This window comes from Balaenoptera musculus, chromosome 4 (genome assembly GCF_009873245.2).
Source record: "Balaenoptera musculus isolate JJ_BM4_2016_0621 chromosome 4, mBalMus1.pri.v3, whole genome shotgun sequence".
Classification (NCBI taxonomy): domain Eukaryota; kingdom Metazoa; phylum Chordata; class Mammalia; order Artiodactyla; family Balaenopteridae; genus Balaenoptera; species Balaenoptera musculus.
Window position 1 is genome coordinate 67,654,057 of NC_045788.1, and position 25,473 is coordinate 67,679,529.

The 25,473-nt window shown below is 36.1% G+C and overlaps 1 protein-coding gene across 1 annotated transcript; it reads right to left on the reverse strand.

Moving 5' to 3' along the window:
- Positions 1 to 2,207: 2,207 nt before the first annotated feature.
- Positions 2,208 to 10,311, reverse strand: GMNC (geminin coiled-coil domain containing). The gene is made up of 5 exons (XM_036850773.1): positions 10,241 to 10,311; positions 8,514 to 8,688; positions 6,696 to 6,784; positions 5,336 to 5,452; positions 2,208 to 3,828 (listed from the first exon to the last, which is right to left on the reverse strand). The coding sequence occupies exons 1-5, from the start codon at positions 10,241 to 10,243 to the stop codon at positions 3,211 to 3,213; spliced, it is 1,002 nt and encodes a 333-aa protein (XP_036706668.1). The 5' UTR covers positions 10,244 to 10,311; the 3' UTR covers positions 2,208 to 3,210.
- Positions 10,312 to 25,473: the final 15,162 nt, after the last annotated feature.

Below are 25,473 nucleotides of genomic sequence, written 5' to 3' on the forward strand. Positions count from 1 at the left end.
GTGAACTGATGAGGATGAGTATAATTTTTGTGACTTTCTGTCTGAATTTAAAAAAAAAAAAAAAATCCCACAAGGACTCAGAGGCAAAGAATATACAAATCAATTTTCACTGCAAAGTAAAGGAGCTGTTACAGTGGAGGATTACTGGACTGAATGTCAATATTATGACATAGTATGAGTGTGTTTCATGTTTGGTAATTGCAATCATTGTTGCTTTTGTTGTGGTCATCCATGTACAATGCTTGGTGTCAGTCTATTTATGTCTTGTAAAAATAAAATACAGTGTGTGTGTGTGGAAAAAAAAAAAAAAAAAAAAAAGAAAAGGAATAGATACATGTATACGTATAGCTGAATCACTTTGCTGTACACCTGAAACTAACACAACATTGTTAATCAACTATAGTCCAATATAAAATTAAAAAAATTTTTAAAAAGCATACTGCTAAATAAGTAACACAAATTTAAAATACCTAGAACTGAATGACAGTGAAAACATTACATAGCAGTATTTGAGGGATAAAGCAAAGGTAGAGTTTTGAAGAAAATTTAAATCTTAAATACATAAATTAGGTAAGAAAACTTTAAAGTGAATGCACTAAGTGTCCATTTTATGAAGTTAGGAAATGAAAAGAATAAACTGAAAGGAAAAAAGAAATACAGAAAAAAGCATGGATTCCCATACACACAGAAAAGACCTTCTGGGATTTTGTGATTGTGTTGGCTCTGCGGACCAATTTTGGGAGAAATGACATCTTTGCAATTATGAATCTTCTAGTTCATAAACATGATGTATCCCACCACTTATTTGTTGCTTCTCTAACTTCTCTAAATTTCATTATGTGGTTTTTCAGTGTGGAAGCCTTTCACATATTTCGTTGCCTTTATCCCTGGGTGTTTGGTGGTTCTTTTGATGCTATTGTAAATGGCATTATTCTTTGAATTTCATTTTTTATTTATTGGTTGCTGGCACCTAGAGACAAGTAAGTTTTTACAAAAAAAAAAAAAAAAGACAATTAGAATATTTCTATTCTGCAACTCCTAGTGAATTAATGTAACTAGGCATTGACCACCAACAGCTGTTAACATCACAAAAAGAGAGACTGCAGACATTATGAGCTCCTGATAAAAGAACGTAAAGGGACCTAACATGAGTCTGATCAGGCCTCTGGATCCAGCTGCCAATTTGCAGGGAACACAGAGGCCCAAGGAACACGTTTATCTTCCTCTCGGAAAATTCTGCCTTTATGTCCAGTGCTCCAAGTTCTTCAACATAGCAGTCATAAGGGGAAAAAAAAAAAAAACAGATGAAGGGGGAAACCTGTGGATTAAAAGGGATTTAGAAGACAAAAAAAAAAAAAAAAAAAAAAAAAAATAATTAATATATTTGATTCCCCTTCATGGATTATAAAGAAAACTGGGTGGTAGCAAAACTTTATAAAATAGATCATTTGTCCACATCACCAAAATAAAGCAAAAACCAAACAGCAACAAAACAAAAGACATGTCTTAGTCACAAAGAATTCCAAATAGAATACTCATGCTCTCAGGCATTGATTGTACAGATGACTTACTGAAGGGTGGAATAAAGAAAAATGGGAAAGATTTACAACATGGTGGGTCTTATCATCAACTGAAGTTTGGTCCCCCCAAAATCATAGGTGCACATCTTTGATACCTAACTTATTTTGGGAAGGATAGGGAGCCTGGGGAATTGGAAAGAAGGAGAACTAGCATGAACATGAAGAATGCATGTTTTTTAATCTAGAAAGAGAGATCTTCGATGTCAATATTTCCATTAAATCTATGCACACTTATTTAGAAAATAATGTCTCTATTTTTTAGATGCAGGTTCTCACACAGACTGAATTAACCCAAAAATGGGCTCATACCAGAAAAAGAATACTGTGATCAGAGCAATGATTTCTAGTGTTAACTACAAATGGCTCACATTTTTTAAAAATTGTATACAAAAAAGTTCACCCAACATATCTGCAATGCCAATCAAAAGCAGAGAACAGTGCCCTGGGATGGCAGTGTTGGAGTAAAGCCGATGGGACCCAGGCTCAATTTATACAATGTCAGTGATTATCTACTTTGACTTCTGTATTCTACAGTTGGTAAAACTGAATTTTCATACCAAGGAAGTAGCTTTCTCAAGGTCACAGCAGATGAGTGGGTCTAAGTCTCATGAGGGTGGCCACAGCATCTAACTTGTTCACATTTTATCATCACCCCATAGCACAATGCCTGGTACACAGTTGGTGTTCTACAAATATTTTGGGTGTGTTGATGAATGAACAAATGAACACATGAATGACTGAATGGATAAGTAAGACAGTGTCAGAGCTAGGCTAGACCATACTTTCAGGAATAGAAATGTATCAGCATCTAATTAGTTTAGGATAGTGACTTATTCTGTTACCACGAGTTCCTCAAAAATCTTCTTGTTTGAGTGATGTTGGTTGCAAACACAATGCCAGGTGCCCATAGAAGCTGATACACCATGCAGGCATTTTGAAGTAATTTTCATTCTCTTTTATCTTTTAATTTATCAGTGTTGTTGCTTATCAGTAGATTTCCAGGTGTTGAAGAGATTTTTTTTGTCAGCTCCATCATGGGACACTCAAGTTAATGAACTGCACTACACATAACATTACTCACACCTACATTATGTCTTCAGGAATGGCAATGGGCAAAGATTCTTGTTTCTACCCCACCCCCAGTTATTTGAACACCCAATAACAGGTATGTGGAGTAATTATAATGCTCATTTCAAAGGCAGTTTTTAGAAATGAAGAGGAACAGGAGAGAAATAAAAGTGGAAAGGTGAAGGCTGTGAACATTTAAACTGTCTGATGAGAGAAGAAAAGCTTTTAGACTTGTTATAATTGGAACAGCACATGTAGGTCTCAAAGGAATATTCAGGCAATTGGAAAATACCTTTTCAAGTATAGGGCCAAGGAAGGAAGTCAACAGCAGGTGTGGGTGTGTAAACAAGTCAAATTTAGGTGAAAGAAGAGCAGGCATGTTTCATTATAGATTCCTGGAAGCCATTCCCTGCAGATTTAAGTGGGTAATTGAGAGTGACATTTAAAGTGGCAGGAGACAGTCTGGGCAATAGCTTGCATTTTCCACATAGTCAGGTTCAAGTGCAAGACAGGTCTTGTAAACAAAGTTCATGGCAGTCCTTTGTGATAGAGGAGGGGATCACTAAGACTGCTTAGGGACCCAGGTAAACTTCCAGCCTCCCTCTTCATCTCGACGAACAAAGGCTTGTCCCTGGTGGAAGGAGTGAGTTTTCACATTACAGTGAGGGCTCAGGGATGTGGAAAAGGCCATCTCTGTCTTATTGGGTGACACATCAGAAGTATAGTAAGGAAGAGTTTGTAGTCCTCCTGGGGGATTTGAAAGTTGAGAAAGGAAGTGAAAATCTTCCCTGTGGCTGGCAGTGCTGTGTGAGGGGGTTGTTCTGTCACCGCCATAGTCAATTGGCAGATCTTCCCCGGAGGCACTGAGATAATCAACTGCATCATCCAGAAACTGGGGCAATGTGCTTGTGGTCCGTCTGGGATGAGACGAGAGGGCACTGTAGTTAGCTGATGAGGTGTCATCAATGGTGTTGAGGTCTTTCAACCCCAGTGTTCGAAGAACCCAGGGATCCACAGGGGGCCCAGGTTGTTCACAGTTAGCAAATTCACTAGAGAGGTTTCTTTTGGCATTTTTATGATGGGGAATCTCAGGAGGAAAATATCTTTGCTCTTTGGGTTTCCTCTTCCCCTTTCTGAATTTTCCACATGCTTTGGAGAACGCATCTGATGACAGCAATTTCTGGGGAAGTAATATTTGAAAATACACAGTCAGATAATCAACATCATTTTCTTTACAGCTGTCAAATATTTACTGGTCACCTTAATTCCTTAGAAAACTTGATTAAATTTACATTTTCACATGCAAAAGCAAAACTGATTGGATTAACTTCTGCTTTTAAATCAAAATCTATGATGACACGTTACCACCTAGAAATTCCAATTCATATAATTTTACTAGTCATTTAAAAGTTGAAATGATGTAAATGATGTCTTTAAAACTTCAGTTCCGGGAAGTAATGATTATTATTATTATTATGGCAATAATAGCAACTATCCTGTATTGAGGACTCGTTATATGCATGACCTCATTTTATGTAGAAACTATTAAACCCTCCTTCAATGAGAAAACTGAGGCACAGGGACATTAGTGGCTTGCTAAGGATCATGCAGCCTAGATTTAAGCCTAAGCCACATGAATCTAGACAGAACCACTGATTACAATTCTACATAACACTCTTCCTCTAATTTTCCTAACTTTCACAGCACTCCCATGTGGTATGTATCATATTATTCTAAATCTTGCAAAATTGAGAAAAAGAGAGAAAAATTGCTTAATTAATATCACTTACTAATTTAATAACTGTCCTTTTTCACAGAATGGTGGCTGGAGATAGGACCCCAGGCTAATAACTGTGAGCTGTGCTCCCTTTTTTAACAAAGCTAACTGAATTCTAAAGGAACTAAATATAGTGGTTTTTCTTCTCTGAGCTGCTATATCTGGGTAAGAGTCGTAAGAAATATGATCGATTTAGATAAATAACGTAGCTTGTCTAGAAGTAAGGTAAAGATTGGTGATAAAACAATAATGGTAACAGAATGGCAGATAGGTAACAAAAAATACAAAACCCCAAAAAAGGAAGAACAGCAAAAAGGGACTATGGGTAAACTATCCTTGAGTTAGAAACAGTTCATTTTAAAAGGGTAAGAATGAAATGTTCATGAAAAGATAATGTAGTTGGCTATGTCTAATTGCCAGTCAAGAAATCTGGGCTCCAGCCATATTTATAACATTTTAGAGCTGGAAAGATTCTTAAAAGATCTTTTAGCCCATACACTTACAAATGAAGTAAATGAGGCCCCAAGTGGGAGAGTGACTGACCTAAAGTTAAACAGATAATTAAAAGAAACCCATGTCTCTCGGATCTAATTCCCGCTCCAATGTCCCATCCAACTCTATCTTTCGATTAGCCTCTGTTGTCTCAGCAATCCCCTTGACTGGTTTTTGATTCTCAAGCAGCTCCTTTTGTAATATATGCTAAAATCTGCAATCTAGATACTTCAGGGAAATGATACATAAACATTGTTGTGAAAGTGCTATATTTCCTTCAGAAAAATTTGCCCATCCTATTGACGCATTTCAAGGCACATTGCTTAATACACCTCTTACACTGAATCAAGGAGTTTTACCCAAATGGTCTTCTTTCTCAAATCACTGCTCTGTCCTTATAAAGGGGGTCATCACATACCTTGGCTTTTTCCTCAAGACATTTAACTAAAGCAGAATTCAGGTATTGTCTGAGATGATTATTCTCTTCATGTAACCTAGCAAGTTCTTCTTCCTTCTGCACCAGAGTATCTTGGAGCTGCAAAAAGCAGACAATGGTGAAGGCTGCTCCACTATATTGACTTTGTAACCTTATAATAATGCCACTGATCCTTAACCTACTTAAACTTGATTATAATTCTGTTTGTTTTATGAACTCAATCTCAGGGAGCCCTCGTCCTCAAAGGCCTAAGTTCCATCTACACCCACTTACCACTTGATTGTTCAGTTTGTGCTCTGAATTTTTTATTCATTGCAAACTGTTTGAAGAGATTATATGACTTTAAAAATTGTAACCACAAGGGGATCGGGAAGGTATGTAGGAAAATGAGCTGCGTGCAACTGTTTAAATATAGAAAACGGTGTTTAGAAAGGTTTTGCTGAACTTCTTCCCTGCATGTTAAAAAAAGAAGAAAGAAAAAAAGACGTGGGTTGGCTTCCCTCAGCCTCAGGTCAGTTTGTACGTCCACTAGATTAAATTACTCTCTCATAAATAACAAACAAAATAGGAAAAATGAAGCAATCTTTGCAAGAACTTTTATAATCATCATCCCTTGTCCAAGTGATGAGCTGTTTATGGTTTAAAAATACTATCACGGGGCTTCCCTGGTGGTGCAGTGGTTGAGAGTCTGCCTGCCAATGCAGGGGACACGGGTTCGAGCCCTGGTCTGGGAAGATCCCACATGCTGCGGAGCAACTAGGCCTGTGAGCCACAACTACTGAGCCTGTGCGTCTGGAGCCTGTGCTCCGCAACAAGAGAGGCCACAATAGTGAGAGGCCCGCGCACCGTGATGAAGAGTGGCCCCCGTTTGCCACAACTAGAAAAAGCCCTCGCACAGAAATGAAGACCCAACACAGTCAAAAATAAATGAATAAATAAATAAAAAATAAAAATAAAGGAATTCCTTTAAAAAAAATACTATCACACTCATTCTATCATTTGATCTTTCCACCAGCCCTCTGAGGTAGGCAGCACAAATATCTCCATTTCATAGATAAGAGAAAGGAGGATTTGAGAGGTCATACAGCTAAAATGTGTAAGGTCACGGCTTGATTGAAGGTCTTCCTAGAGGGTGTTGGTTGTTGTTGGTTTTGTTGTTATTATTTTCTGTCACAGTGATCACCTAACTTTGACTTTTCTGTGGACAAATATCCATTTTGGTTCTAAACTGAAAGTCAATGAATTGAGCAAGGGAAAAGAAGCCATGTGACATTAAGGTACGATGTTGAGAATGAACTGCATGGAACATGGCCGGTCTCATGTTCTGATCATCTACACATACCTGCTTGTTTCTGTAGAGCTGAGAGGAAAGCTGAGCCTCTTCCCATGAACACGAATTAAGAACAGGGAAATTCGAGTCACTGGATGATTCTACGTGAAAACACCAAATGGGTAACTGAGAAAACACACATGCAGTTTTTGTGTAATAAAGAACTCACTGGAGGATTTCGGAAAGGTAATAGGTTCAACTACCTTTCTAAAATTAGCCATTGCCTCCACATGGGAAAATAACATTTAAAGTTTTCAGAAGGGGCAAGCATGCTATGAAAGACAAATATTTATAGACAATATGCCAAGGTGGCTACAGAGGTGAATTTTTAGGAGTCAAGAGGTCAAGTTCCTTCCTGATATATATATTCCTGCTGGCTAAATTTATAAAGACTGTCCTATCTGCATTGTTAATTCATGCAAATGTTTATTGGTCCCACCCTCAACTAGGCCTACATTGCAATTCCACTATGTTTTCCAAGTTTTTATCTTATTTTCTAAGCTGTAGTGCTTAATAATATAGTGTTTGGCTCCAGAATCAAATCCTATTTTTGATGCTACCATTTTTCCCCAGATGAAAATCTCTGCCTATCTGCCTATCAGTTAAGCCTGAGGGAGAGTATTTATTCAGAATTCTATGGAATAGCGCTTTCTACTTCAAAATAATTTGAACTTGCTTCTCTGAAGAACTCAATGAAAATCTCAAAACTGTACCCAAACTCATTTATTTCAAATGTCATCATCTATAAAGTGTTTTATGCTTTTTCAAAGAGTTTTTTGTTGGTTTTTTCATATTTGACAGCAAACTATGCCTACCAATAAGAACTATGCCTACCAATAAGAACTATGCTTGGGCATGCTAATTTCATTTACTTTTAGTTTCTTTTCCTCATCTAGTACAGTTCTGACTCTTGCTCTCCTCTACTTCAACTAAAATATTACTGAAATATTTCTGATTAAAGTGGAATGATGGGCAAAGAGACAGGAATAAAATTTTATACACTCTTTGGTTTCACATTCTTGGGCATTCTGTTTTCTCTGTTTCTTGTGGTAGAAAGCTAAAATTGAATAACTTCCTTCCTTACATATAAGTGTGTTTCAATATTTGGGGGCTTTTTGTTTGTGTCTTTTCTCAAATTCAACAAGTTCCTGTGGTAGAACCAACAGTCCAGATATTGAATACTGAAATGCCTTAGAGTTCTTCCAGAAACTTGAGTGTTAATCAGAAATTCCTTTAATAGTTATAAACACTGTTTACTAAGCCCCAGGGCAAAGTTAATGTGTAATTTTCCATCAAAGTTATACTTCCCTCCAAAGTTGAAGTCTTCTTTAGGCAAAAAGGAATCATTTTCTTTCCACTTATAAGACACTATTCATAGAATTTCCTTTATGAAATAAAAGATTAAGTTAGTACTTCTCCTTGCTTCTCTCTCATACCCAGGGAAACTTTCCTGAATACCAAAAAAAAAAAAAAAAAAAAAAAAAAAAATGCTCTAACTGGTATTTTAATTCCAAAAGCATCCCAATAGTATTGTTTATATAACATTGACCCAGACCCAAACTTTCTCAGTGACTTGGAAATCTCCAAGAACTGTAAAGTATAGGGAGAAATATATATTGTCCAGTGAGCAACGGGAAGAAGCCCATTTTCACTATTTGGCAAGCACACAAAAAGCAAGTTATTAGGTTGCAAAATACAGGAGTCTTTGGGCTTTCTTAAACTTTACATATCATCCCTTCTTTTACAGAGTTCCAGCCCATAATGCCTTGCAACTATGAGTACAGGAAAAGGGCTTCAGATCTACCAGGAAAGCAGAAGAGCAGAACTTACCCTGTGCCTGTGGTGCTTGTTGGGGCTCTCTGTTGTCCAGGAGACCAGCAGCCCAGAAAGAGACCCAAGTCTCCGTGGAAACGTCAACACTAGATTCTGACGTTGTACCGGAATACGGGCAATTATAGCTTTGGCCTCCTACAAAGTACTGGTCTTGGCAAGGCAGAACGGTGTTCTGTAAAATTCAGTATGTGGGAGGTCCCAAGAGATGGGGTCATGAGAATTTGGAGGGAGAAAAGAGTGGGAGAAAGAAACAGAAAATATACGCAGTGAATAAAAAACAGTAAAGGTGTTAAATATAGATCCCAGATTGATTTTGAGTGGTCCAAATATAATTACTAAAAAGGAATCAGCTCCTTGGTTTACCCAGTACTTTCCTTAGGTCCTCTCAGCAAAGAACAGGCTAGTATTAGATGGACCAAACTTGTAAATATCTAGGAGTAGTCTCTGTTGCCAGGTCTGAGGCATCTAACAGGCTACCCAAGATCTAAGTAAAAGGAATTCTACTTAATGAGTGAAACACGTAAGAACTACTTGACTCTTTCTAGCAAATATCTTAATTATATTTCTAACAACCTTAAATGACAAAGAACTTAGAATCCTAAGGCTGAAATTGACAGAACACATCATATAATCTAACCTCCTTATTTTCGTTTTTAGTTTCTGAATTATAAATTTGCTCCATTCCTCCCTTCCTCCTACCTCTCTTCCTCTGGTTTTAAATGCTACTGGATACTACTGAAACAGGTTAGTTAGCAGAGACAGCAAGCTCTATCTAGGTCTCTCCATCACTACATCTCAATGCCTTTCCAAAGTTATCTTGCCACGACTAACTGCCTGGCATGTATCCTCTACCGTGTTCTGAGCCAGTGAACCCCTCCTGCTCCAGCCTCCTCAAACCTCAAACACACAGTCTTTCCAAATGTCCAGTTAGGGGCAGGTATGCAGACTCCCTGGGTTAATTTGTACAACAGCCCATTCCTAATTATTTGTCAATGTTTAATCAGGTAAAAGCCATTCATTTCAGCAGAGCCCAGCTTTGGACAAACTCTTTTTGACCACGACAAGTCTTCTGTTGACTTGTGAACTTTCTCAGGCATAACATAAACAGAGGGAAAACAAATAAAAAGAGGAAAAAAGAAAGTTAAGTCAATTAAGTCACACTTTGTTAACGTTCCCAATAAGTTAAGTTTTGAAAAAGTCCAATCTTGAAGCAAGTCCAGCGTGGGCAGTGCAGACCAAAGAAATTCAGCCAAAAGTTTATCAAGTGCTATTTTCTTTTATTCTAAAAGCATGTTTGTAGGCTCTTTCCCTGAGGTTATTATTGGAATCAAAGCTGAGCTATTATGCAATTGACATCTGAGAAGAAAACAAACCCCAAATACCCCTAGCCTCAAGTTCAAGTATTTGCAAATATGTGCATAATCTAGAGAAAGAGGGGGAATGAAAAGTGAGTACAGGTGTAAAGGGAAAGTTGGGAGAAAGTACAGAGAGTAGAAATAACAGAGAGGACAAAAGGATGAGAGAGAGACAGAGAAAGAGAGAAAGCCAGGAGGAGACAAGGGAGAAGAAAAGAGAGATGGAGCAGGAAGGAAGACCTGTTTTAACTGGCAGGTAGCAGAGAAATCTTGTTTCCAAGGTGGAAGAAATTCTAAAGGCAAAGCTTACTAGACCTCAGAGACCCCCGGTTTCGCCAGCGGACTAGCTAACGCCGGCTCCTCACTTACCATCTTGCCCTGGAAGAAGGCGCTGCAGAAACTGAGCCCACTCTTTTAATTTTTTCGGGAAAGCCGGTGGGAGCTTTAAATGGGACTGAGGGGAGGAGCTAGGAGAGGCGAGTTCTAATCTAAGGGAGCTCCGGGTGACGCCCGGGGCTCCCGGCAAGCGCCGCCCTCTGATTTGGTGCGAGGCTTACAAGCTGGTGACGTGGGTTAGGAGACATCTGGCCAAAGCCAAAGTCCCTGCCACTATCGGCGACCGCCTCCCGAGACCTGGGACCAGCGGGCCGGGGTCCCGGGCAGGCCCACGGAGCCCCGCCTCCGGGTTCGCAGCGCGGCTTCAAAACCCGCGCCGGTGCCGGCTCGCCGCGCGTCCCCCGGGCCCCGGCGTCAGGACCCGCAGTGACCGCGCCGCCCTGACCGGTAGGGCGATCCTGGCTCCTGCCCCCGCGAGGCACGCAGCTGCCGGGCAGGGCGGGGCACACCGGTTGGCCCGGGAGCCAGGGCGCAGGGTCAGGGAAAACCCAAACCAGCATCTCGGGGGTCAGAGTGTCGCTTGGGGAACCCTTCCAACCCCAAGGTTAATACTGCTCATGGGTATTCTCTGGCCACTTGATAAATATCAGCTTGCTGTATGACGTTGCCGATTGATTGGCATTTTCCTTCTATATAATATCTCACCCACCTTCTGAAGTGGGTGTGAAATGTGGAGGCGATCTATATCCATTCTACAATGTAAGCTTCAGGAGAATAGCGGTTTCTGTCCGTTTGGTTCACTGCTGTCTCCAAAGTGCCCGGAACAATTTCTAACATGTAATGGGTGCTCAATGAAGAATGAATTAAGCTACAAATGTAGGAATCTCAAGCGTCTGTCTCTGTGTTGGTCTTTTCTTCACAACTACTATTATATAGAATGAATTAATATAATTAAGGAAATTCAGTGTGTTAATACTTCTCAAAGTGTTTTATTTCTGCCGTTTTTCCTCTTGCATTTTATTCTCACCATTCCTATGATGTTATATCCAGAGGAGAAAAACGAGTACTATCATCCGTAAAACTATTCATCTACCACTAACAGCCAACTCTTATTTCATCTGCAATAACCCAGGAGGTTGGTACTTTTACTGTCTCTGTTTCAAAAGATAGTGAATGAAGCACCGAAGTTAAATTTGACCAATGTTCACACAATTAGGAAGTGGCAGACTGGGAATCTGAACCGCTGGCTCCAGCATCCATGCTAACTACCATAATTATAGTTTCTGGCTCTCTTTGACGTCTTTTCACTGCATATTATATTTATGTAATGGGCATTTTCATGGATTGAGCTGTGTTTCCCCCAATTTTATATATGTTGAATCTCTGACCCTCAGTGTGACTGTATTTGAAGATAGGGCCTCTAAAGAGGTCATGAAGGTTAAGAGGTCATAAGGGTGGTGCTCTAAGCTAATAAAATGAGTGTCCTTACAAGAAGAGGAAGAGACACCAAGGATGGCATGCACAGAGAAATGGCCACGTGTGGACACAGAGAGAAGGCAGCCATCTGCAAGTTAAGGAGAGAGGTCCCAGGAGAAACCAATAACCCTGCTGACACCCTGACCTTGGACTTCCAGCCTTTAGAATTGTGAGAGAATAAATTTCTATGGTTTAAGCCATCCAGTCTGTGGTTCTTGTTATGGAAGCCCTAGCAAACTAATACAGACAAAGTGAAGGAATTGAGAAAAGTTCTGATTCTGGTCTGCATAGTCCTTTCTCTAAACCGGCTTTAACCTTTTTTCATTCTGCCTTGTATTTACCATCCATAGCATTTAGCAGTGACTAACATATAGCAGATGCTCATTAAGCTTTGTGTCCAAAATTAAGAAAGAGATGGAAGAGGAAGAGGAGGAAGGTGCCAGACTCAGTAGAGTCCTTTTATCCTGTTCTAATACTGCTTATTCACACATTTTTAAGTGACTAGTACCAGATTTGAAGATCACTCCCTGGAAGTTATTGCCTGAGTCACTCAACAGGACTCATTTCATTCAGTGACATGAGAGTGGTCCCCTCTCTGCTCTCGCTGCACAAAGGGCAAAGATGCCCTGGCAACAGTTCAAAACTGATTTAGGTGGTAAGAATCAATGATCTTGTTCAGGGCAAAGAAAATCTTAATTAGTTTTGCAATGAGCACCTGGGGCAAGAAAAAGGAGGAGGGAGGTTGTTTTGTTTTTGAAAACTGTCATAACTGAGACATGTAAGCCTCTGGGAGATACAATTTCTTGACTCCAAAAATGACACAAAACAGGCAACTGAGCAAACATGGTATGACATAAAGGGCATAGGCTTTAGATCCAAATATACCTGGGTTCAAATTCCTGCTCTACCCTCTGAGACTAAGTCACCTGAGGCTATATTATGGTCTCCAAATCCTCAGTTAGCTCCTCTGGTAAATTAAGAAAGAAGTACCTACTTGAGAGGTTTGTTAAAAAACTGACCACTAATGCTTGAACATTCTTAATTCACTGCCTAAATCATGACTAGTAGCTATTATTACTGTTAGGTGTAGAAAACTCTTTCTTTGAACATATATGCTGCAGTGCCTTGCCTATTAAAAATAACTAAAAATACAAACTACATTTGTAAAATTCCAGGGGTTTTTTTGAGGGGTAGAAATATATTTTAAAACATTTTGATGGATTTTCAGCACATAAATGTTTCATAAATCATTAACTACTTTAGCTTAGTAAGACTGGAAGTGTATATGGTGGCAGAGAATCTTTAAGCAGTAAAGAGCTATTGACAATTTAACATAAGTCAGAAGATAAAGCTTTCCTGCAATCATAAACTAATGGAAAAAATTTCTAAACTCTTAAGGTGTGATTTAAGCTCATATTTTTATTTGAGGTCCACTGCTTAGGTATAAGCCTTATGGTTTATTTGATGATTATTTTTTGAAAAATGAATCAATTAAGCAATAATGTGAATTCCTTTGGCCATTTTTTATTCATAAGTATCAAAGCATAAGGTACACCTTCCTTAGTGATTGCAATCCATGTAGATGTTTTTTCTTCTATGAAAAATAAGATCGGTTTAAAACTGCTTTTTTGTATTGTGGCTGAAGGGATGGTGTTTAAAGGAAGGTGGCTAATAACAGCCCAATTGTTGAATCAGGGCACTGCCTCCTGCCAGGCCAAAGATATAACAAAATAGGAGGTAATTTGACCTGTACACAAACCAAGTCTGCAGACAGAAAAGGGGAGAGTGTGGTCAGAGGTGGGCCAAGGAGATAAATAGATTGGCATATGGAATGTTCTTTTATTTTGCCCCTGGAGGACACTTTATTTGATGACCTCATTAGTGAATTCAGTAGCATATATAATAAAAGAACAATTAAGAAATTCTCTTTACAAACATAACCTTTCCCTATAACTTCTACAGCGAAGTCTCCAGGGAATAAAAAGATACTAGGCCTGCTTTCACATATAGGTAAAGAAAAGTGAAACCCTTAGAGAAAATTCAATTCAGTAAATGATTTACAGTGGGAGATTTCACATTTGCATGTTCTATTTCAGCGTATCTGGAGAACTATGACATGTTTAGTTTTAGTTTTGAATATCACTCCTCCAGAGTGATGTGCAGAAATCAATCATGCTGGTGTGGACAGAGTCTTTGCCTACTCTTCACCACCTACCCATAGCTTCTAATAATCATCACATATGCAATAACTTATGCCCTAGTAAAAACTATTTCTACATGAACAAAAGGTATACAAAAGAAAGTCTACTGTTAAAATCAGGTTATTAGCCAAAGAAAAGAAGAGCCAGGGACAAATTATAGAGTGAAATGTTCGATTCAGGTCTGACTCAGATAAGTGCTATGGAGAATGAGGGGGCAGCAGGTGGAGATTTATGATACTATTTTATTGGATGTTTTAACCAGAATTTATTTCAATAGCTTTATAACCAGCTTTAGACCTTTACTTATTGACTCATTGAGCGATTGCTTAATTTTTCAGTTGTACTGGATTGTATTATATTAAGAACCATCATATACTATAATGATATTCACAAATCTTTCAAATATCAACTGTGTACTTCATATTGAAGGATACCTAGCAAGTGGATGCAAATCTGTATTCATTGTGTAAAGTGCAGGAAACCTCTTTTGTACTCTGTGAAATTGCTTTTTCTGGTTTTTCTCATAATATGGCACTTAAGAAAATTATATTTGTGGGCAAATATCCCATTTCTCCCAGGCCCTATCAGGCCACCATGAGGACAGGGGACAACACTATCTCCCAGAGCTTTAACTCATTGCACTTTGGTGCACTGGTTGGAAAGCCCCGCTCTCCTCTCTGGCCAAATTGGAATAAAATAATCTCAATAGCACTGTAAATACATAAGTAGTGAAAGTTATTTGAATTAACAGAAAGATTAGAGATGTGGAACCCCAAACAACATAAAACAAACACAACTCTACTCCTCATTACTTTAACCACATTAGAAAATAATGGAAATCATGAGTTATTATGATTACTATACATCAGAGTTATGCTAGTCCAACTCTAATTTGAAATAAAATGAGTTTCTGCTTCAGGAGCAGTAATACTTTCATAAACTAGGTTTCAGTACCTTCATTGCTCCTGTAATCTCTCTTAAGGATTTTTGATCTCAGGGTTAGTAGATGGATTGCTGACTACGCACTAAAGACCTAAAAGGTGCATTGGCACAGACCATGACATCTAATTTTATCCCGAAGATAATACAAACAGGTACATCAGTGGCTGGTTTATTCAAAAAGTTTAGTTCATAGTGTTAGCAAAACAGGACCACCAGGACCTCATTCTTTCTAACCCTGGAATTAGAGAATCTGAAACAATGTGACATCTTTCATTAAAAGAAGACAAAGAAATATATTTAGATACAAAATGTTAAAGTGAAGTTATAATTCCATATCTTTCGTAATCCATAAAAATCCATAAAATGTTAGCGGAATTCTTATTGATCCAATAATTTGTGGCAAAATCACCTTATTTACAATCAAATAAAAGAAACTTACTTGAAATTTGCAATAATCAAATTTGGGTGTCTCTAGTCAAACTGTTTTCCACATTTTTTTTACAAAATGAAAGCATAATAAAAACCTCTAGCTAAGGGAAGCATTTATACATTCAAAAACAATCTGAGAAAAATACAGAGAATTATAATTGCTATGAAATTAATAATGCTAAATAACACTTGAATGAATGAGCAGAAGCATTAGACTATGAATAAAGTACCATGCCAGCAATAAAGTAAAACTCCAAAATCCTCTGTTAATGTATAAAAAGAGAGTCATGATGAAGACAGTGTAAATAATCTGTTTTTGCTTCATCCAACCAGAAGCTTTCCTGCTGCCTGCCACCTCTGGAACAGCAGTATTAGCCCTGCATGACCAAATCATAGCCAATAATTTTAAACACAATAAATTTCCATGGCTTCATTTATAGGTGAGAAGGCACCAAAAGACAAGCAAGCAAATTGACTAAGCTCTTTAAAAAATGGTTTGTTGTCCCCGAACACAACTGGTAAGAACACAAGTTGCATATTGAAGAGCTTTTATCTTTTAAAAAATTATTAACAATTATTCTTTGTGCACTCTTTAGTATCTATTTAGATGTGTATAAATGTACGTGTTTATATATTTGCTTATATACATATGCATGTATCTGGGGGAATCAATGAGTCCATTGCCTTGAAATACTTACAGAGTGAAGAGAAAAGGTGTTGGGAAACAAAGACTTATTCTTCACTCCTCACTTTTCTATAAAGGGGCAACTGTTCCCATGAGAAAGGATTTATTTGATTGGCGAGATTGAAAGAAGGAAAGGAAATGAGTTACCCACATTCATGTCAACATCTACATGACACAAACTATTTCTGCTTCCCCTGAGGAAATGAAGTAGGGAGAGCTCTGTCCCAGTTGGAATTGTGTGTGGCTAGCCAGTGTCACCTGTGATAGGGCAAGTAAGTCTATATTATTTAGAAATACTATTAGGAAGCCTATTAAAACTACAAATATAAATCATGTTTGATAATCAAGCTTGTTTTTTCAAGTGATAAAGGTAACTTTTATATCCATGTACCTGCCTTTTATGTCTATTGCTGGTTTCTTAGCTCAGGAGAGAAAGAAAAAAGTGTTATTGCTACACACACACGGACACACAAATTGTAGGCTTTGTAATAAAACATAAGTAATCAGAAGAAAAAAATATATGAAATCAACCACATGTGAATATATTTCAAGAACTTTAAAATATCCATATCCTTTAAGGGAGTGAGCACAAAATAATCGATTTATGAAAATAATAAATTTGAACAAAAATAATGTACAACTTTGATTATCATATCAGTATAACAAATATTTGTAAAAACTTTCTAAATATCCAATAAGAGACTCTTTCAATAAATGGCAGTATGTTCATAGCATAGACTGTGTAGTCATAGAAAATATTTTTGTAAAAGAGTTAAAGACATGGACAAACAACATTATGTTAACTACATTAAGATACATACAAGTATATTCATACAACTGAAAAAAATAAGGGAAAAATCATTAGTGATAGATTTTTGTGGAATAACATCATATTTAAAATTAAAGCAACTTGAACAGTAGTGATAGATAATGTCTATGTGTATGTTGATTAAAATAAGTATTCCACATGTTTCTACTTTCATGCAAATTTGCAGTATGAAGGGTGAAGTGGGGGCAGAAAAATATTTTATTTCTTTTCTCTCCACAACCTTGAAATTGTTTTAAAAATTGTACATATCTACAGAGAGGAGAAAAATACTTTACCACAAAATATTTAATTACTGCATTGCTCCAAAATGCCAAAAATTACAAAGACTTAGTGAGGCTTTGATACTAAGATAAAAATATCACAAAATACAAGAAGGTTAGGGTCTTTTTTAAGTATATCGAAAAAGAAAATAAAATATTATAATCTTTAAATTAAAACAAAGCATTGAAGAGATTAAATAGAACTAGTGCCAATAGGTAGAATTAACAAGTTGCCAGATTTCAGCTTAAAAAAGAAGACATTCTAACACTCAGTACTATATAAAGATAGAACTTGATACTCTGTGAGTAGTGAGCTCTTGGTCACTAGAAAGTTCACAAAAAGGCAAGATAACCAGTAATCTCAGATGTTTTATATTTCATCCATACACTGGTAATACCAAGAAAATATGCTCCTTATAATTATTTCCAATAATGAGAACTTACAATTCAACAGGATTTTGAGATTAGAAGTCTGTCTTTGTAATTAATTTCCATACATATCTTTAAAGGGACTGAGAACTCCTTGCCCTTTCTTGTATGGGAATAGAGATTTAAGAGTTCTGCTGTGATTTAGTAGAACTTCCATAGGGACCAAGGGTTTTTGGAAGATGGGAAGAGGCAGCTGTGGGTGAAAATGTTGGTGGTAGGGAAGGATCACTGCTAATCCCCATTCCTTTAGGATCTTTTCCTTCAACCTCAGGATCACTATGTCCTGAGAACTAGTCATAATAAATAGAAGGAGCACATTAAGTGAGAGGATATATTGAGTCCATCCCAGGTCTTAAGGGCTTAAGTTTTAGGGAAAAATGAGAATTTGGAGTGTAGGACCTTCATGGGTCAGGTTACACTAAGTCAGAACTTACCAGGGTTCAAGGGAAAATTAAAGGTTACCAGGTTGAGCTTTCCTCCCACATTGATGCTTTGATTATGCCTGTGGGAACTTCAGATTGCGAGACACTAGGGTGTCCAGAAAATTGAAAAATACACAAAGTAGATGATGATATCTTGCATAAGTTGTAAAATTTAATAAATAAATGAAAAGCCTATAAGGAGAAAATGAGCCAAAAGTGTGGGCAATCAGAAGAGAAGGAGAATGTGAAAACTGGCTTACTGAATCCTGTGCTTTCTTGAGGCTAAAAAAACCACAAGTTAAATACATATTTTACTTTTTGCTCTTTGTGAAACAAATGTTGACTTTTTGTCTTTTGCTCTCCTTTATGTAGTCATTTTGCTGCAGACATCAGGGTTTACTATTCATTTTACATTGGAAATGTGACTATATCCTAGCTGAAAATGTATGTATGGAAGAGACAAAGTCTTACATATTTTATGACCCTCACGAATGACTTATTCTATGTATAGTCAGAGGCTAAAACAGAAACAAGGTAGAACTTACAGGGACACAGATCTACGTTCAATAATTGAAGATATTTTTTAACAGAGTTGTCAAAAAGGAAATAATTTTCTTTTTTCTTTAAGCAGTAGTAGGTTCTTCATTCCTAGGGGAAGTCCATCAAAGACCAGAACACAGAGAGGTTATTTAGTTAATGCAAACAGGCACTCATTCAAAAAGTAAGTGAGCTCCTCTTCCATTTTATACTGTATTATATATGTAATGGGGATAAATCATGAACAAAACAGACATAGTCTCTACCTTAATGATGTTTCTACTCTAGGAGGGAAATATTGTCCACATATTTACCTGAATTGAAACTGTGATAAATGCAATAAAAGATTAATTATAGGGTGTAGGAGTGTTGAACCTGTTTTCCTAACCCATTTACCAGGAGCAAGAAAGCTGGTAGTAGACTGAGGCACCAAGGTTTATTTTCCTGAGGAAATGACATTTTAGTAAAGACTCGAAGGAAGAGTAGGAGTTGAACAGGTAGAGGAGAGGGAAATATACAAGAAGGAAGGTAAAAAGCACATGCAAAGCCCCTGAGACACATATTCAGAAACAAACTGATGAGTAATGGGGTGGGAGAGGTAGATGAGACAAAGCTTGATGCAGGCATCAAGCTCTATCCTAAAAGCAGTGGGAAGTTATTGAAGGGTTTTAACTAGATGAGTCAACTGACTTTTGTTTCCAAAGAACCAATTACTGGATAAAATAATGGTCTTCCAAATTCAAGATTCTGCAAAATGGATGCACTTTATCCAACCAATTACACCTTGGGCAATTCAGGCCCCTATACCCTCGGGCACAACTAGCTTTCATTTAAAAACAAAGACAAAATATCCTTTTCCATTGATCTTGTGTTATGCCTAAGGCTTTAAATCTGTGTATTCGTAATATTTAGAACAGAAAGAGGCTTTAGGCATCATCCCATCTAATCTTTCATCTCCAGAGACACATCCAGGAGGTTTCTGGAGTTGCCCAAGACCACCAGTTGTTAAGTGCAAAGCTAGAACCAGAAACTGAATCTCCAAATTCCCATCCAATCTTGTTATTAATCAATGTTGTTTTTTTATTCATGATTAGCGATGATAATAATTCTGTAATGTTTATTAGGCAGTCACATTTTAAATTTGAGGTCTTAGGCTATTGTGATTTTATTTTACAGCTTAGAACTGTTAAAAAGTTATTCTAATGGCCTTCTTTGGGTATTCTAAATATCGTGAGAAAAACTTATATAATACCTTGAAATTAAATTACAGTTATATTAGCCATATCATGCCACTTGTTTAAGCATCTTTATTCAGTCCAACATATTTGTAACATAAAAAGTTACCATATTCTTAATAGTAATCTGGACTCCAGCTGTAACTTTCTAAGCATAAATGCATATTTTTTCAAGATCTACTCTCTTATCAACTTGCAAAGATGCAATATAGTATTATGAATTATAGTCACCATGCTATACATTACATCCCCATGATTTATTTGTTTTATAACTGGAAGTTTGTATCTTTTGAGTACCTTCACCCATTTTGCCCACTTCCTCACCCTCCACCTCTGGCAACTACCAATCTCTTCTCTGTATTTATTAGTTTAGTTTTGTTTGTTTTTAGATTCCACATATAAGTGAGATCATACAGTATCTGACTTTCTCTGTCTGACATTTCATTTAATATAATGCCCTCAAGTTCCATCCACATTGCCGCAAATAGCAAGATTTCCTTCTTTTTTTTTAATGGCTGAATAATATCCCATTACATACATATATGTACATAAAATTACCTACGGGGGGAAAACATGCACTATTTCAAAGGTTTATTTTCCTATTGTATAAAGATGCTCCTCAACTTACAGTGGTGTTACATCCTGATAAACCCATCCTAAGTTGAAAATATTAAGTTGAAAATGCATTTAATACATCTAACCTACCAAACGTCATAGCTTAGCCTAGCCTACCTTAAATGGGCTCAGCACGCTTACATTAGCCTACAGTTAGGCAAAATCATCTAACGCAAAGCCTAGTTTATAATAAAGTATTAAATATCTCAATTAATTTATTGAATACTGTATTGAAAGTAAAAAACAAAATGGTTGCATGGGTACAGAATGGTTGTTTACCCTTGTGTTTACCCTCACTGTTGCTGCCCAACATCACAAGAGAGTATTGTACCATATATTGCTAGCTTGGGAAAAGACTGAAATTCAAAATTCGAAGTATGGTTTCCACTAGTTAATATGACTTTTGCACCACTGTACGGGAGTTGAACCATTGTACGTCGGGGACTGTCTGTATGGAGTAACTGTGAAGTTTGTCATGTCAATGAAATTGTTGTATTTAATTAAATATTGTATAGTTTTCTCATGTTTCCCCAACAGTCCCCTGACCAAAGCTGTTCTTTATGTCAAAATAAACATGAACATTGAGAATTTGGTCCAGGTTTCCCTCTTTCCTTTGGCTGTGTAAGTGTAGAGCCTATAGGAAGGTAAAGGTTTTTATGGCACTAATTTTTACCCTCATTCTGGTCTTGGTTGATGTCCTTGCATTTACTTAACTTCTTCTGTCTCTCCTATTTTTTCTATGCCAACTTCATGTATTTTTTCTCTTCCTTTAAGGAGTTTGTTTTCTGGAAAGAGGTGGAGAATAGTTAATAATACAGAACATTCACAAATAAATAAGGAAACTCTAAACTTAACAATAGAAAAAAATGTGCAATGGACATTATTCACAGAAGAAAACAGCAAATGGTTACCAAAGTGTAAAATAGTTAACCTTACCAGGAATGCTAAAATGTCCACACACACTTATAGATAATTTTACAGAAGTAATTTTTAAAATGTGTATCTTTCATTGTTGCTGTGTGGCAAATTATATCTTTCAAAAATGGACAGAGTAGTTTTTCCCTTCCTATATGTGCTTTTAGAACCTTGCCACTCCTGTCAAGAGGTGGGGTCTGGATTCTATCTTGCTTCATCTTGAAACTACAGGGGACGTCGTGACTGCCTCAACCAAATTAATATCTCAAGATGATATGGTTTCTCTCTCTCTCTCTCCTTGGAAACTAACCACACTGTTATGAGAAAGGCGGGGCCACACGGAGAGGGTCCATGAGATCCACGTTCCTGTTGACAGTCTCGGGTCTCAGCCTACAGTCAGTATCAAAACCAAACCATGTAAGCGAGAGAGCCTTCATGTGATTTCAGCCTGGCCTTCTAGCCAGACACTGGGTAGAGCACAAATGAGCTATTTTCACTCGGCTCTTCCTGACCCAAATTGCAGATCCATAAGCCAAATAAATATTATCATTTCTTTAAGCCAGGATTTCTTGGCTTTGCCCTACTGATATGTTGGACGGGACAACTCTTTGCCTTGGAGAGCTGTCCTGTGCATCAAAAGGATGCTTAACAATATCCCTGGCCTCTTGCCAGTAGCAATCCCTTCTCAAGTCATGACAATCAAAAAATGTCCGTTGGGAGGCAAAATCACTCCCAGTTGAGAATCGCTGCTTTAAGCCACTAAGTTTTGGGGTTGTTATGCAGCCATAGTGATCACTTGTCTCTCCCCGTCCTGGACATTGACCTCCGCCAACATCTGCCACTTAGGTAATTTATCCATGCCCATGTAACTAAATGTACATAAACATCTATAGATAATACATGCACACATACCACATAGGGTTATTTTCAACATTATTTTACATTTTAACATACTTTTACAAAAGAATGGAAAGATACATAGATTTGTCTATATAATATTTCTTTTCTCATTCAGTGATACTTTGTAGAAGCTAAGTAAACTGAAACAGTTTTAACAGATTTATTGGCTATAAAATAATACATTGGATATATAATATTACACAATATATTCAATAATTTCTCTTAATGAAAATTTAGATTATTTTCATATTTTTTGTTTCTATAAACATTACATAGTTAACTTTTTCCATGTATATATCCTGATGTAGTGGCAATTTATTTCTTAGAGGTAGATTTCCAGGAGTGTATTTGTTGAGTCAAAGGTCTTATAATTTTAATAGATGCTGCTAGACGCTTCTTTTTAAACTGGCTGCAATACTTCACATTTCAACTATCAGCATACAACTACTTTTATTAGTTGAGAATATTTTATGTCCCTCATAAGATTATATATATATACATATATATATTTCATATATAATTTCATATATACTTCAAATATATATATATTATATAGGTCCTACTCTACTCTGTTCATTTCTAAGTATTTTCAGTTGTGTGTGTGTGCTATTATCAATGAGGTTTTTTTTTTTCTCTCTTTCCACTTCTATATACTTCAGAGCTAAAGAGAAAACTATTTGTTTACGTATATCTTATACCCAGACTCCTTACAAAGTCTCATTATAATTTTAGAACCTCCTGGGTTGGATACAATCATATCAACAACAGAAAGAAATGAAACTCTTTCTTTTCCAATATCAATACTAATTTTTTTTCCTTACCTTCTTGCTTTTTTTACACATCCAGCCAACACTGAAAACTAATGACAAAAGCAGGCTTCCTCTGACCTTAAATAAAATTACTTTAAAGCTTTGCTGTTTATAACAATATATTGTTTTATTTGCATAGTCAAGAATTAAATTTAGTAGTTTCTTTCCTTTCTGATTTTATTTGGTGTAATTACTAAAATGACCACTAAATTTTATCACATTTCTTTTCAATATCTCTATCTATAGATTTTCTGATAGTTTCCATATTACTTTAATATGCCTAGAGTATCTATAATTTAAATATTTGATAGAAATCATCTGTGAACCTATCCAGTCCTTCAATATTCTTCAATTATAAATAACCATTTAAAAATTTCCACTTATTTTTCACTCATTTGTGGTACTTATATATTTTGTCCCCCAAAATCCATTTTTTAGGTTTTCAAAAGTGTTGCCATAGAATTGCATATCATAACATTTTATTATTCTTTTAATATCCTCTCAGTTAGGTCTTATCTTCTCTAATCGTGTATATTTTACTTCCATTCTTTTGTTCTTAATCAGGTTTATGGGGGATTTATCGTTTTTATTAGACATCTAAAAAAAAGAAACTTTTGATTTATTTATCTTTTGTACTTTTCCTCAATTGCAATAGAGATGAAAATCATGTCCACATCACAGGGTTATTATGGTGAGGATTAAATCAGTTAAGTTCAGGAAGTGCTTAAATTTACTTAAATTTCAAAAGAAACATATTAAAGGTTTTTATTGTAATTATATTTTCATCAAGTTGCCAATATTCTAATATATAGTTCTTTATATATTTAGCTACTATATTGTTTGTGCTACAAAGGTCTGTAACTGTATATCTTCTTCACCAAATGTGTCTTTTATTAATACATGAGTCCCCTTTATATATTGTTTAGTGCTTTCAATTGTAAAGTCCACTTTCTGACATTAATATTGCTATGTCTTCTCTCTCTCTCAATTGCATTTACTTTCAGATTTTCATTACTTTTTTTTCACTCTGATTCTTGTAAATAGCATAGAGCTGGATTTTTTAAAATCTAGTTTAAAAACATGCATTTTTAAGGGAGATTATAGTCCATTCCCAACTTAAATAATGATTGATAAGACATTTTATATCTTTCATTTTGTTTTATGTTATTTATTTGATTTACTATTTTTAGCATTTTTTGTACAATGTCTATTTTATTTTCATATCGATGAACATGGATCTTTCCAAGATCCAAGAAATCAGAAGAATTAGTCTTTATTTTTACTAAACAACTTTCTTGTTCTGTGATGTTAACCATTTTTTTTTAGTCTATAAGGCATAAATAGTAGCTGCCTTTGCTTAGCTCTTGGGATTACTGGCATGATGAAATAATCTATATATCTATCTATATTTGAAAAATATAAATTTTTAAGGTGTCAGCAATACCTTAAGGAAATATTAATATAAAAGCAATTAACATATTAAAACCTTATGTAAATTTATTCTGTTGTACAGCTAACAAAAAAATGTTTTTACTAAATAATGTATATAATCCAGCAGAGGTTTCGACACTATTTTTTAAGTTAATAGGCTTTACTTTTTGCTCAGTTTTAACTTTACAAAAAAGTTGAGTAGCAAGTACAGAGTTCCTGTATACTCCCTCCTCCCTCCCCCCTCCCCCAAATTACCCCTATTATTAACATCTTCCATTAGTGTGATATGTTTGCTACAATTGTAGTTAATCTATAATCATCTATATTATCTAGTTCTGTCAGCATGACAATCCTCTAGGGTAGACATACTTATCATTTCTAACTACTGAGGAACTGAGCCACTTACCCAATGTCACACAGGTAAGAGATGGAACAGAGGTTTTTCAAACCAGGTAGACTGAGTCTAGCCAAAGCTGTGAAACTCTAAATGATATACCGATTCTCACTGACTTAATGGTTAACCTTAGGAAAGCATTATACTTCCTCATTCCTTCTTTCCATTCCAATAAGATAATATTTAAAAAATATTTTCATTTCCCTCAACTTTATTCTCCTCTGCCCTTCTCAAGAGACCTTTAAAATGTTTTTACACTCTATTTGCCTACCACCTATTCTTAGATTTTGCTAAGATAATTTACAATGTTTAGTTCTCAACTATTATTCATACCAATGCTTTTTTCCCATCACAAATAAACTGAAATATTATTTTTCCTAATAAAAATAAAATTAAGTGTTGTCAAAGCTATAGTCACACAAGTGTTAGTTGGTATAACATTTCTGTAAAGCAGTTTGGTGTTAGATATAAAGAATATTTACATGGTAATACCTATTTACTCATTAATTCCACTTTAAGAACATATTATAAATAAATATCCAGAAATTGACATAAATTTAAATGAAAATATGTTTCTCACAACATTAATTGTGAAAATATGAAATTTACCTAAAATTCAATCAAGAGCTGAATGGTTTAAATTAGCATATATCCTTATAAAGGGATTTTACCCATCCATTCAAAATAACATATAAAGAATTCAATCACACTAGAAAAATTTTAAATATGACATCAAAAAAATGTATAAAATGTGTTA